Source organism: Aptenodytes patagonicus, chromosome 1 (assembly GCF_965638725.1).
Source record: "Aptenodytes patagonicus chromosome 1, bAptPat1.pri.cur, whole genome shotgun sequence".
NCBI lineage: Eukaryota > Metazoa > Chordata > Aves > Sphenisciformes > Spheniscidae > Aptenodytes > Aptenodytes patagonicus.
This window is the reverse complement of record NC_134949.1, coordinates 159,328,831-159,343,968: the sequence shown is the minus strand read 5'-3', so window position 1 is coordinate 159,343,968 and position 15,138 is coordinate 159,328,831. Positions and strand designations below refer to the sequence as shown.

The window sequence follows — 15,138 nt, the reverse complement described above, 5'->3', positions numbered from 1 at the left end:
CCATTGACTTCCTGACATCTGGAGTTTCTCCCTGGGCTGTCTTTGGATGCGGTCCCACAGCCTTTGTTTCAAAACAAGCCTCAGCTATCCGTACGCACCCGTGGACTTGCACACCTCTTCTAGTTCCTTTGCTCCTGGTTCACCAGCTGAATGGCCAGAGCCTGACCTGGTAATTGTGGTCTTGCTGCAGATCACTTGTTCCTTTGCAAAAATGCAATCATAAACAGCAGTCAGAAAAACTAAATACTTTTTCCGTATCTAGTCCCTATAGGTGCTGTATTTCTATGGTAATACTTTGCTATGCAAAAGCTTGACTGAAGACTTTTTTCATTTCTGTTAGTACAGAAATGAAAATATATATGACTAGTCATATATAATACATGGAGCTGCTGTAGGCCTGTCATACTTAGAGTGGAAATAATGTGAGACTTTTTATAAATGAGTATTTAAATATGATCTCAGTGAATTTTATTGACAGAGGAAGCCCAGATAGATTGATGGGTCCTCTTAAAAAAATTTTTTTTAGCTTATGCCCTCCAATATAATAACATTATATTGTTGAGAGTTACGAACAAGTCATTATAGGTATCCCTATATGTTCTGGAAAGGACGGCTGCTTTTTGCCTGCTGTATGTAATCTGTAGAAAAGAATCTTTGTCCTAAATAACACAGTGCAGTCCTTTTAAGTGTACAGAAAGTTGTACAGAGGCACTGTACAGCTTTCAGTCTTGTAGGATTTTCTATATCCCTAAAAGTTTTCCAGTGGTGGTGTAACCTCTATAGCAAATGGAAGTTTACTGGCTGTTAGGCTTGCTTTTCCTAGTTACCTTCTACAGCAGTTCTCTTGTATATACTCCATATTCCTTGTGGAGTCCACAGATCCTGACTCTAAAAACCCTTTGCCTAAGGTGGTAATACAGATTTTATGGAAATCTGGATTTTGCGGAGTTACGGAGACTGCTGGGGCACAACATTTAAGCAGTCGAGCTCCTCCAAATAGTCCAGAAGATGGCTGTGGTTATTTCAGTGTTTAAAGGAAATTTGAAGTCCTTAGCCTTCAAAAATGACCATCTGAAACCGAACATGAAGGCATCGTGCGGGCTCGTGAGAGCGGAATAGCCTTGGCGTTGTCAGTGGGAAGGCATTTTCCTCCACAGCTACTCACCCTACAGCAAACTGGCAAGAAGGTAGAAAGGTGCCTAGTGTTCACGTAAGCGTGAAGATGGGGCTTTCTGCAAGCTCCGGCTGCTCGCCGTTCCCTCGCTGCGCTGTGGATTCAGCGCAGCCCTTCCCAGCGCTCGCTGCAGGCGGGGAGAGACTGGCGGTACGTCGGCTAATCAACGCTTCGCATTAATTCTGACATTTGAGGACTCCACTGCGGGCAAACCCATATGCAGAGGAGGGGAGAGAAGTTTTAAGCGGTGCTGCTGTCATTAACATTCACGGCTCTGGCTTCAAGCAGCGCCCGCCTCACCCAGGCACTGCCAGGAGGGAGTGTGCACTCCTGCCTCCCTTTGTGCCGAGGGGGATCCGTGTGGAGTAATTGAAATGCAGGGCTGCAAAGCACTGCTGTAGTGGTCTGTTTGGGGATTTCCCCCCCCCCCCCCCCTTCGTTCTTGGAGCAGGGGGAACATGTTTGCTGTGGATTCTTTTTGTTTTATCAGAGAATGAGATGCTGGCTGAAAATTGAAGAAATGGCCCTAGAAGAATTGATGCAAAGATTAAATGCGGTTTCCCAGTGCACTGGTAGGAGGAGCTGCTGGTCTTAAATAATGTGCTGTGTGGATACTGTTAGTGATTTTGTAGGATTTACAGAAAATCCTGATAATCTGACTAGCCTTCTTTATGCATGCTTTCATTAATAGGAAAGAAAACGTTAAGAGCTTTTGTCACCAGGTTAAACTTCTGTTTATATTAACACTAATTAACATTTTTAGTGCTTAGATATTCATAAGGCAAGCTTTAGAAGGTCCTCTTGAATAGTTTTGGGTAGCTGCTAGCCCAGTCAAATACTCTGAATGAGTCTTGATTCCTTTTTATCTCTGACTCAGCTGTAGCTAAGAAGTGGGGGGCATTACAGATTTGTCTAGCGGATCAGGTCTAATATGAAGCGGTGAAAAGCCCAGCTAACTCTAAGGCACTGCAGCCAGTACTTTGGGTGGGTCTAAATTGCACTTTCATGAGAATGAAGAGTTGAATGCATTAATGGTGGTAAATGTAGTTTTACATCTGTATGGATTAAAAATTGCAGCAGATCTGCTAAAATGGTTTTAGCACTGTAGAAAGATTATTATGATTTCTGAGAGATTTTCTTATTTTCTTGAAAATGTAAATGCTTATGTGTTCAAAACTAGAACTGATCAGTACTGTACAATAAGCTGATCTGTGATTAGATCTAGGAGTGTTTTCCTGGCTGTTGCTCATGCAGAGATGTAAACATATTTCAGAATAAAAAGTTACCTGGAAAGAGAAGAGATGTGGTTTTTGCATCCTTTGAAACTGTTTCTTTTGCCCTTTATTCTTAGTCTGTGACAGACATCAGAAATCTTGTATCTTCTTGTCATCTGAGGCAAACCGGTGGTTTGCTGATACAGAATATTTAAAGTATTATTCTTTGCAGTATCAAAACTTAGAATTTTTCTTCCCATTTCCCTGGTCCTCTGTTTCCTAAGGGTGACTTTTTCAGCTTTTTCAGTTTCCATGTGTTAACAAGGAGATAATTAGCAAGATGGCTGATGCTGTAGTCCGATGAACAGATAGATTACATGACAAACATGGAATGGACAGATTAGCTGCATCAGTTTTCCTGGATAGGGGAAGTAGGTATTTTACCTTCTTAGTAACATTTTTTTGGGGGGGAAAGCAAGACTTACTCTGATGAGAACAAGCATTAAATTACAAGTAAAGGTCACCATACATACTATTTTCTCCTTCCTTGTTTTTCCTACGCACTTTTCCCCTGATTATCTTCCTATTTTCAAAACATGTCTTTATTAAATGCTTGGATATTAGTTTTATTGCCTGTTTTGATTTTCTGAATGTTTAAGTAAGAAGAAAGCCAGCCTGATATTTGCTAGGGCATACTGTCTTTTGCAGTTTATTTTAATAACTCATACATTGTTTTTTCCACTCCCTTAAAATTGTTGCTGGAGTTTTTCTGAGGCAAGATGAACTTTAATAACATATAGTAGAATTTGTTGGGAATATGGGAGCCTTTTCTTCCTGAATTGAAGTAGAAGGAGCCTCCAGACTGGCAGCAGGCTCGCTGGTTTGCCTGTGACACCGCCTGTCTCTCAGCTGTGCAGACATAGGTACACTGTGACCTTCATGTAAGCCACCAGCGGCTCCAAGTGCTGTTTTCACACTTGCCGGCAGGCTCTGACTGTGTGCTGATAGTTAGCTTGTTAAACTTGCATATTTTTCAAAAAAAGCAGCTGTTACTTTACTGCCAATTTCATGTTCATGGGGTTTAGCTGGTCCCTCTCCTCCCCCTTCTCTTTCTCTTTCTGCCTCTCTGTAATCCCTTTGCGGGTATTCCCAAACCAAAGGCACCTCTTCTCTACAGCCAGTGGTTGTATTTATAGGTCACTGTTTCAGTTTTCCTTTTCCCCTTTTCTTTTTTTCCTTGTTCCTTTCAGGTTGCTTAGACCATTTCTCTGTTGCTGTCTCCCATTTTTGCGCTGTACTCTGTCCTTGGATCAAATCATCTGCTGTCTGGCTTCACAGCTGTCTTTCTGTTGACTCAGAAACTTTTTGTAAGCAGAGATTTCCTTAACAGCCCAAGATCACGTGCAGGATTTTTCCAAGCCCATTTTTCAATAGCTCCCTGCTCAGGAGTAATTGAAATGCAAAGGTTCCCCTGGCTGCCCCATAGTGCAGCTATCCACCTTCAGGCATCAGGGGATTTTCTCCTTTGTAGGACCCAAGGAAAAAGACTATTCCTCTTCCTTCGCTTGTTTTTCTGAATGATACAGGAAGCAGGCTGAGATTCATCCCAGGTAGTTTTAAGCCTCTAAGTCAGAAGAGGAATTCCCCTAAAATCCATGTGCACTGAAAGGAGAGAAGGCGGCACATTCGGAAGGGAAGTCCTTCCACCTTCTGAGGTGCACTTGTCCTTCCCTTGACAGGGGGAAGCCTGGAGTAGCTCAGCTCCTAACCTAGCATCTCCCCAATGCCTGAAGTTAGGTATGGTAAATCTGAGTTGTTCTGCTGTTTTACCACAACAGCCTTTCCACCTCTGGCTGCTCTCCCGCTAGCAAGTCCACTGTGTTAGTCTGGCACTGACACAGCCTTTCTAGGCTACTCATTCCACATGGCCACACCAGCACTTTTCTCAGTGGTCCTTCTGCTCCCTCCGCTATGACTAAATTCAAATTTAGTCACGTTCCCAGCCCCCATGGTAAATTACTGACCTCTCTCTCCTTACTCCCTCATGAACGTGTGATCCTCTCACAGGATCCCTCGAGTGCCTTCCTCTGCTACATTTTACAAATCTGGACAGCTTTCTCTAACAAAGCTTTGATTATTTCTCATCTTGCTCACCTTCACTTTATCCTCCAACACCTCGCAGATAGAATCATAGAATCATTAAGGTTGGAAAAGACCTCTAAGATCATCGAGTCCAACCATCAACCCAACACCACCATGCCCACTAAACCATGTCCCTAAGCGCCTCATCTACACATCTTTTAAATACGTCCAGGGATGGGGACTCAACCACTTCCCCGGGCAGCCTGTTCCAATGTTTCACCACTCTCTCAGTAAAGACATTTTTCCTCACGTCCAATCTAAACCTCCCCTGGCGCAACTTGAGGCCATTTCCTCTTGTCCTATTGCTAGTTACTTGGGAGAAGAGACCGACACCCACCTCGCTACAACCTCCTTTCAGGGAGTTGTAGAGAGCGATGAGGTCTCCCCTCAGCCTCCTTTTCTCCAGGTTAAACAACCCCAGTTCCCTCAGCCGCTCCTCAGAAGACTTGTTCTCCAGACCCCTCACCAGCCTCGTTGCCCTTCTCTGGACACGCTCTAACACCTCAACGTCCTTCTTGTAGTGAGGGGCCCAAAACTGAACACAGTATTCGAGGTGCGGCCTCACCAGTGCCGAGTACAGGGGCACGATCACTTCCCTACTCCTGCTGGCCACACTATTGCTGATACAGGCCAGGATGCCATTGGCCTTCTTGGCCGCCTGGGCACACTGCCGAGTACATGTTCAGCCGGCTGTCGACCAGCACCCCCAGGTCCTTTTCCGCCAGGCAGCTTTCCAGCCACTCTTCCCCAAGCCTGTAGCGCTGCATGGGGTTGTTGTGGCCCAAGTGCAGGACCTGGCACTTGGCCTTGTTGAACCTCGTACAGCTGGCCTCGGCCCATCGATCCAGCCTGTCCAGGTCCCTCTGCAGAGCCTTCCTACCCTCGAGCAGATCAACACTCCCGCCCAACTTGGTGTCGTCTGCAAACTTACTGAGGGTGCACTCGATCCCCTCATCCAGATCATTGATAAAGATACTGAACAAGACCGGCCCCAGTACTGAGCCCTGGGGAACACCGCTCGTGACCGGCCGCCAACTGGATTGAACTCCATTCACCACAACTCTCTGGGCCCGGCCGTCCAGCCAGTTTTTGACCCAGTGCAGAGTACACCTGTCTAAGCCTATCTAATAAGATACGTTACCTTCTTCTGCTTTTGGCTATATCTAGCTATTAAGGCCATAAAGATCATGCTCTTCAGTTTAGCAGTATCATCCTCTTCATATTCCTTCTGTCTCCTGCTCCACAGTTCAAAATGAACTTGTACCCTGCCCTCTTCAAACAGCTAATAAGGGTGCTCCCATGACATCTTCCTCTGTTTACCCCCACATGTGGTCCTCAGTCCTCCTGGTCACTTGCCTTCTACCAAATGGCCTCCTGGACTTGATGACCAGACTATTGCTTTCCCTGTTTTCATATAAATCCTTAAAACAAGGCAAAAGTGATTTAAAGAAATTCTCTATTTCTACCTAAGGTGGTTTTTTTTCCATTGGAATTGTGGGGGTTTTTTTCAGGAAAACTGTGAAATTATTATTGATACTAAAAACCAAAGCCTGGTTTTGTCTGTGTTTATTTTTTTGACGGATAATTGCATCATTTCTCTTCATTTGGCCATAGTTTTTACTTTTCTTCATCTTTCTCAGTTCTGTTGCTGTGTTAAATTAGACCCTCTTCCACAAATTGCTGTTTATGGGCAGAACTTCCCCTCCCTGTGGAACAGTGGCTCAGAGGTTGAAGCCCCAGGGTCTAAATGGTTCTGGTCTGGGACCTCATACGTTGTCCATATTACTGTCTGCCATGGGTTTTCTGCTTAGGACTCCATTTGCTCTGACTGATATAGAAATGGCGTTAAGGCACTAGCTTTTTCTGTCAGTCACTACTTGCGTTTGCATCGGCATTGAGCTTGGAAGCCTTGCAGTGATGGTGTTGTCTAATTCATGCAAACAGGTGTCCTGGTTTCGGCAGGGATAGAGTTAATTTCCTTTCTAGTAGCTGGTACAGTGTTTTGGTTTTAGGATGAGAACAAAGTTGATAAGCACCGATGTTTTAGTTGTTGCTAGGTAATGCTTACACTAGCCAAGGACTTTTCAGCTTCCTGTGCTCTACTGACTGAGAAGGCTGGAGGTGCACAAGAAGCTGGGAGGGGGCACAGCCAAACTGGCCCAAGGGACATTCCATACCATGTGACGTCATGCTCAGTACATAAACTGGGGAAAGCTGGCCAGGGGGGCCGCTGCTCAGGGGCTGGCTGGGCATCGGTCGGCGGGTGGTGAGCAATTGTACTGTGCATCACTTGCTTTGTGTATTATTGTTATTATTATTATCATATTATTATTATCAATCATTTTATTTCAATTATTAAACTGTTTTTATTTCAACCCACGACTTTTTCTCACTTTTACTCTTCCAATTCTCTCCCCCATCCCACCAGGTGGGGGGGAGTGAGCGAGCGGCTGCGTGGTGCTTAGTTGCCGACTGAGATTAAACCACGACAACAGGCAATACAAATCTGACATTCCCAGCCTTAAGCCTGTGGTAGCCCCACTAATGGTTTCTTTCCACCTTGGAAAGGCGCCACTATTACAGCTACCATCTGTTTCCTCTCGAACAAAATTTTAGCACTCTGCAAAAAGAAGAAACATCTGCAAATCAAAGAAGATAAACATGTATGTAGTTCCTTAGTAAATATGTATGCAGTGCTAGTATTTTAAGTACACGTACCATCCCTTAGCCATTTCAGCTTCAGTCATTTTTCAGTAGCTCCAGATTTTCTGTTGTATTCACAATTTGGGCCAAAACTTTACACTTCATTTCCCTGGCTTTGTCTTATTGACAGGCAGGCTTTTGAGGTTTTGAAGGCTGGCTCACCTCTCTTGACAAATTAGGAACAGATGTAGAAGGAATGGACTTGCATACCACCTCCAAGTGCCTAACACCACTGGAAAGAGTTGGATTACTGCAAGGAGCAATAGGGACACCCTCAGGCACACTGAAGGGACATTATAAAGTTGCGGGCAGCTGGAAGGACCAGTTCTGTGTGTCCTCCCCATTCCTACTCTCTTGCGAGCTTGCCTGCTCTTTCTTACCCTTGTAGCGTCTTGATTTTCCAGTTTGGAAACCCAAAAAAATCTTTCTCCATGTGGCAGAGTGCTCTGTGTGCACATGTTAATTTGGCAGGCAGGCAGGTCTGAGCATGAAAGGTATTAAATTACTATTTGGCAACTTCATCAGCTTTCTGGGTAGTTGGTGGAGTCAAAGAGATCCAGCTGAGAGCTCTGAAATCAGCAGGTTGTTGGTGCATCCACTGCACCCAGGTGGCATTTAATGGTAGTGGGGGATGTCTCTGGTATTAGCTAGCTGGCCCTGCATTTCAGCTCTCCTGCTCCCATGTTGAGCTTAACCATGAAAGATGCCTCTGATTTCCCAGGCCAGAGGGTATACAACAGGCACGTTCTTCCTGTCATGAGGTTTAAAATTTCAAGAATAAGGGTGGGAGCTGCAGTTGAAAAGACACAATTAAGCAATTAGGATTGGATTGCTCATGTTTTCTACGAGCATGTACTATTATGGCTTCTCTGTGCACCTACATGGCATCCGTTTCTTAGTATATTCTGGCCTAAATCAAAATCTTTATTTCACTACGGAAACAGCTCGATCTAGTGAAACTGGTGGGAGTAACGTTCAGAGTTGGCAGCAGTCTTGTCCTTATTAAAGAGAGCTGCCTTTTTGGTAATCTGAGGAAAAATATTTTGATCAACATTAAGGTTGATTAAATTTTATTTTAACCAAACTATTGTCGCTTAAAAATTGCATCCCATAACATTTCAGGTCAGTAGGGTTTTTTCTTTTTTTGCATACAATGAAAAAAAAAGAAAATGCCCACTTGACTTTATATCCATGTGCACTTCTTTTTGGGACTGTCAACAATAATGATCCGTCTTGTCATATAATCTACCCCAGTCTTTCACTGATTTTAATTGCAGTTGCTGAACTACAGTAGGAAAATTGCAATCTGTGTGGATATCTTTCAACAGACGAACAGGAGATCGGGACAAAATAGGCATTAAACAGTAAACGATGGCACATTTGGAGTGGCTTTTCAGAGGATTACAGGATGCATAATTGTCAGTCTCTCATTCAGCCTATAGACTTTGGGTATATATACTTAAAACTTGCAGAGCCAGGAAAGCTCTGCCTGGACTTATGGACTTAGTAATATTAAAGAAGAAAAAAACCTGTTACTTTGATGCATTTTTAGTATCATAGTGACTCAGAACACTTTCTTGGCAACAGTGCGTGGCACACCTGACTGCCACGCTTACAACTGCAGAGAGCCAAGCTGCAAGATTACTTTGTGCATATCAAGTAACAGGGAACTTCTGCAGAAAAGGAACAGCACAGTGTGGGGACAGCGGTGTGATATGTAACACAGGCTGCGTTGTCTTCAAGGTGTTTGCTCTAAGCTGATGTGTCAAGCAAAGCCAGGGAGCAGGAGGCATTTGGGTCACTCACCTTTTCCTTTAATGAAGCAGATCAAGTGAGCTACGGAAGAGACTTGCAATGTTGTTGTTTCTGAGTCAGCCCAACAACTTCTTAAGGTTTTCAGTATCTGAAACAGTGTATTTCAGCTGGAAGTTTGAGCCTGCTGTTTTACAATATCTGGCAAAGCCACTTTAATTTTTTTTCATTGTTTCTTTTATCTTGTCCTATTAAATATCAGCCAGATATGCTTTTATTTCGGACAGAAAGAACATGATCTTGGATGCTTTTATATGGATTAATCACTTATAGGTCTCTTGAGGGAAGCCTGCAATACCATGTTAGGTATTTTGACCTCACTTTACATTCTCCAGTTATCCCCATAGCTGCATAGCTTGAGCATGAGCCACCTGGCTCACCGCACATAGGAATGTAGGCATTGTGGTTGAGGCAAACTGTCTGGTAGTCTAGCCTTTAACATTGCCTTTAACAGCACTGTGGGTACAGCCAACTCAAGCCTTGTGGAACAGCGAGTGTAAGCATATGGTCCTGGGCGTAGGTAGAGACAGGATCATCATCTTGGAGGTTGACTTACTGCACAGTCTGGGCAGTTTCAGACGATAGATCCCCTCACTTACAGCAATCTTGGATATTAGTTATATCCTCAATCTGTCACTGCTGGTCTTTTTGTGGCTTTTGAGTTTTTGTACTAATGCTTTGAATTTCTTTATGACTGATGGGAAGTACTATTTGGGTTGTGGTGTACCAGAAACGTGGAGCTGGCTGTTGGGCTTCTCACATGGCTCCCTGGAGCAGCGGGGAGTCAGGCACGATGAATCCTAATGGAGAGATGTTAAACTTGGTCACGCAAAAGGTGGAACGGATTGCAAGTTTCAGCATGAGAGTAAGCTGAAATACACAAGCCTGGTGATACCCACCCGAAAATGTTTCTATCTTCATGTGAAGGCTGATGATTGAGCTTGGGAGGAGCCGGTGCAACGGGGCCTTAGGCAGTTGAATCCCTTTGAGGACACAGGGGAAGACGGCTTCTTGGCAGAACGTGCTGCTCAAATTGTGGCAAGCTGATAAGGCACAGTGCAGTGTGGTACTGCCTGGTTTTGAGGGTGGAGGTGTGTAATGCTGCTCGGCAGCAGTCTGACTTCTTAAAATTGGTAATCTGGGCAAATAGGTATTTGGCAAGTTGAGAACCACACTGCTGTGCAGTAGGTAGGCCTTTGCTTTTCTCCTGCGCTGTTGCTTCAGGTGTGTAAGCGCTGTCCCCTTTAACGTGCTTGAAGCATTTGCTAAGTGCCGGTATTACTAAAAGTCTTTCTGTCTTCAGCACTTTGTGTAGCAGGCAGAAAATGTACACGAAGAAGTGACTGTCCTAGTTCTTTTATAGTCTCAATTCTTGTTGAGACAGAAATGTATCTTTTATTTCAACTCCTGCCTATAGCATGATGAATTTAAAGGGAAGGTGGTTTTGCATATGAAACAACAGGATAACTGATATAAACAGAAAATAATGAGAATACACATAGCTGATTTTAAAAATTACTCTTCAGGCTACAACCTTTGTTATTAAAAATATTAAACGATAAATTACAGCCTTTCTGTAAACAGTTCTGTGTCTGGCTTCTGGGCTGGGCAGAGTGCTTTACTTTGGTCAGTATTTTGTCCTGGGCTGCTGGTTGTGGCTCTGTGTTACCCTGTGTTACTTACCCGGTTGGTCGAGGTTACCTCATGTCACATGCCTGTGTTTTAACAGCGGCTTTGCAAACCCAGCCTTGCATCAGCTTTTGGCCGATGGTGTATACTAAACGAACCAGCGTGTTGCCTGACTCATTTGTTTCCTCTTTCCGTGTTTACCTTGCGTGTGTTACTACAGGCATGATGCCTCCTGAAGCAACTGCCGTGGAAAGGCCCTGCCAAACTTTAATGTCCCCTACGGCTCTGTATCCTGCTGCCGCTGAGTATCTGTAATTGAATTGATTATTCCCTATTTCCTTTATCTCTGCATTTTCAATTTTCGGATTTACTGCAGTGAAAAATGAGAGACTCATTTGGTGAATTCATGTGGAGAGATGAAAACTAAGAGTGGATTTGTCCAATTCCCTGCCTGCCTCTGAGAAGTGCCTGAACTCTCAGGCAGGTGCCTGCTGTGCGGCAGGGCAAAACTTACCCGTCTTGTCCCCTCTCGCTGCCATACACCATGCACTCCTCTCTCCAAACACCGGGTAATTCTTCTGCTGGGTTTTGTTGTCAGCTTCCAGCTGTGAGTCTGTAACTTGGTTGTTATTACCCAACGGATTTAAAAAAAGCAGCTTGATGCTTTCTTTACTTAGCATTTCACTTTTTTGACACATTTTACTCAGACATTCAGCATGTTTGTAATGGCAAAGTACATTTATATAAAATGGTCTGTTCTTGTAAAAATACTTCAGAACAAAATAAAAGCTCCCACACAAACATTCAGTGAAATAAAATAGAGAAAAAAGCATGTTTGTGTTTGAGGGAGGGATTTTCCCAGCTTACTTTGAGGACTATTGACAGTGGAAGAAGAGAAGAGAAGGAGAAAGATGGGATAGGGAAACAAAACAGGTGTATTTGGTTGTGCAGCTTGGATGAGAATAGAAAGCTGGCAGAAACGAGGTGGTATAAAAAGATTTTCTGGATGTTTTGCTCATAGATAGTCATTTAATAGAACATGAAGCTGGGGCCCCCATAATACAGTGTCTGAAATGCAATAGCTTTATGTTTAATAGTTATGATGGAATATGACCTACATACACAGAATCACAAGAGCGATGAAAATTCATCATCATTATTTAACTCATGCTTGAGTAGGTGCCAGGCTTTAATTATGAGACAGCTCTAGTCTGCTCAGGACCCAGACATTTGCTGTGATCCTGGCACGGCTGGTTTTGTCAAGAATAGCCACAGTCAAAAATCCCCTTTCTGGGTTCTGTGCAAAGGCTGCTGAGGCTGCAAATGACCCATGGGATGTACTGTGGAGTTCTGATACTAGAGATTTGAAGGTAAAGAGAGGCAAAGAGCATCTGAGCGCATTGGAGAGAGCAAGAGGAAGCCACTGAAGTTGTTGATGGTGTTTGAAATGGTATCAGCAGATTACAGACAAAAAGGGTCATTTTCATATCAGACAAATCACTTGTGAAGTAATTTATGATGTAAAGGTAAGAAAAAAATATAAAACAACACATAGCATTCCCAGCTTTCTAATTGTATACTTTCTTAACTTCCTTCTGCTGAGTCTCTTAGTGTTTCTCACCCCTAGTTCATGCTGTACTTGCCTTTCAAGGACATTGCAGTCTGCTTCTGACTTCGGTACCATTGTTGTTTCAGTCAGTTCCTTTGGAAAGAGTATACCTGAATTGCTTTGAGAGCACACAGCCCGGAGTGGAAGAGGGATGTTAATAGAAACAGCTTCTCTCTGTTGTTGTATGAAGACAGAAGATGAATTATTTCAGTGTGGCAGGTGGAGGTGTTTTTCAAAGCAATTGTTTACATTTTTGAAGATCTAAAAGGTCTGGTAAAAGCTGGATGGCACAGAGGGCTGCCATACATTTTGTATCAGGAGAGTGAAGGTATGCATTAAATACTGTGTTGTTAATTTTGCACATATCTAAGTTAAAGTAGTACTAACAGTTCCCATCCAGCCTTCAGAAAATCGGGAACAAACTTTTCTGCATCCTACCACCTGCCTTTTAAAACATGGAAACAGAACAATTACTCTGGGCTTTATTTGACATTATTTTTAAACACCCCCTCATCCCCCCGATGGTTCTTTTAGTGTAATGGTCTAGGACTGAATTCAGTAAAGACTCTGCCTGACATTTATATGATGCTGCAGGGAAGTCTTCTCGGAGCTGGTGCGAACAGGCAGGATTTAAATTTTTATCCCCTAAGGAAGGCGAGAATTTAGAGAGATCCAAGAGTGGTTTGAAGGGAAATACAGGTATTTGAGAGAGTCCCAGTGTGCGGCTGCCAAGGCAGGAAGGGATCTGGGTGTTACCGTTTGGCACTCGCATTGCAGTGAAGCCCCTCCTGTTCCCCCACGTTCCCTCAGGAGTTCCTCTCCCATCCTTTCCCGTCAAGTAGCTCCTGACCTTTTGCACATGGGCATTGCCTGAGCTGCGGCGTTGCTGGTGGCTCTCCGGTGTGTGTCCTGCCTGAGAAGGAAAGCAGGAGCAGGCAGTGGTACGAGAGAGAGGAGCCTTCCCACTCACTCATTACCACCACCGCCCCAGACCAGCAGCCTTGCTGGTTTGACAACCAGTCTGGGAGTTTCCGTGACATGTAAGACGTGTGACGCATGGCTGGTATAGTGAGTTAGCCCTATGACATTAAATAGGAGCAAATGCAGTATACAGTATTCAGGTTTAAAGATACACATGGAAGAAAAGGAAGCAAGACAACTTGTACACCCACTCTCCACTCTCCTAACCTTTCTTTCTGCTCCCTGCTCTTGGCAGCAGATCAGCTGTGGGGTAGTCATATAGGGGCTATTTTTGTTCATTAGCCTCTGTGGGGCCTCGCAAGCCTTGCATACGTGTCAAGAAGAGGAAGACTCACAGCTCTGCTCGGTTCCTGCTGTGTGTGCATCGCTGTCCTGTGCAGGGAGCTTGGGCCACGCTGGGTGCTGTGCTGGGGGTTTGCAGAGCCTCGCCCCCCACAGATCCTGCCCTACCGCCTGTCCGGGTCTGTGTGGGCCTCCCTGGCTGTCAGGGGCCCTTCGTCCCATTGAGCTCCGAGTGCTGCACAGGCAGCTGCACTGGCTGCAATTTACTGGACTTGTGAAGTACTCAGGAAGAAGTTATTAAAAATATCAGATTTAATTTTGTAGCATCATTAATACTGGAGATCTCAGGCTCTGAAAATTACCATTGCAGTCACAAAATACTTAGGGGGAAAAAAGCTTAGTTTGAACTATTTATGCCTTTAGAAAGGAATTTTTTGAGGGACAAAGCCTGGTTTTTAAAGTGTGTTGCTAATAACACATTAGGCAGTGAATTAGTAAGTTATTAACCTATGAATAAATGAAACTGTTTGTTTTAAAGGCTGGTCATTTGCTCTGCTCTATTTTAGTTATTGGGTATGGCACTGCACAGCCTGCCAAGCCCTTTGCTGATGAGCTGTACCGCACTCGACAGCTCCCTGCCTCAAGTAACTTGTTATCTGTATTAGACACGGCAAAAAACGAAACATCAGACAAGCGTGGTGGAATTGATGAGGGAGGAACATTCCCAGCAAGAAATAAGGTCAGGTGCATCACTGCACAGTACCTTCAGTGAGCTTCAAGCAGTTTTTCTAGCTGTGCCTGCTCTTATTTGGGAGAATAAGGGGGGTGTGCCCCACAGTATCTCTCGGCAGGTCTGTTTCTCTGCTTGCGGAGGTGGGAGTCCTCTTGTGGTTCCTGCCCAGCGCAGTCGCCTGGGTTTCCTTTCCTTGGGATGGGGTGGGATGGGAGGGAGCATGGTGAGGGAGGGCTTGGCACCTGGGCATCTCCTCCCCTGATAAAGTCAGGGCATGGCTAGGGTGGGAGCCCGGGGAAACGGCAATCACCCTCATGTTGTCTCATCCGGAGGTAGCCTGTGTGGTGTCTGTTTGATGATGGCTGTAGGTAAGCCTGGGTATCCGGGGCTGTTACCTGGTCTTGTTCTTCACGTCAGTTGCTTCTGTCAGTAAGCAGCTGAAGTTATGTTATGAACAGTAAGATATGAAATAGCTTTTTTGCTCCAATGTTTTAGTTTTCATCTTTGTAACATTATTTTTTTTTTTAGAAATTGATTGGAAATGGCATAAAATATCACATTTCACAATGCTTAATGCAGAATTGTGGTTTCGTACGGTGTAAAGTCAACACTTGGTTAGCTTGTTAGTCTCTGACAGATGTTAGATGGTTAGTCAACAAAACTGCTGTTTCCCCAAACAAAAGTTTCTAATGTGAAGCAGGAGTTTGACTGATAGTAATAAACCATGTTATTGCCACCTAATGAATTAGGCCAGTTTAAAAAAACAAACCCAAAACCCAACAACAGCCATTTTTAATAAAGGTTTTAATTTTTGAAGCTTTTTGAAAACAGTTGGTCCCAAACCACTTTGCAAGCACAT

The 15,138-nt window shown here is 44.2% G+C and overlaps 1 protein-coding gene across 10 annotated transcripts in view; it reads left to right on the top strand.

Moving 5' to 3' along the window:
* MCF2L (MCF.2 cell line derived transforming sequence like) overlaps window positions 1-15,138 on the top strand; it is a 177,442-nt gene that overhangs the window by 34,463 nt on the left and 127,841 nt on the right. For 3 of the 10 annotated variants that reach the window (XM_076360742.1, XM_076360721.1, XM_076360697.1), the window contains exon 1: window positions 1,647-1,746. The exons of the other annotated variants lie outside the window; for them this stretch is intronic. In XM_076360742.1, the coding sequence (XP_076216857.1) occupies window positions 1,668-1,746 (79 nt within the window). In that variant the 5' untranslated portion in view covers window positions 1,647-1,667. Of the gene's footprint in view, window positions 1-1,646; window positions 1,747-15,138 lie in introns of those variants that run through there. 10 annotated transcript variants of the gene reach the window in all.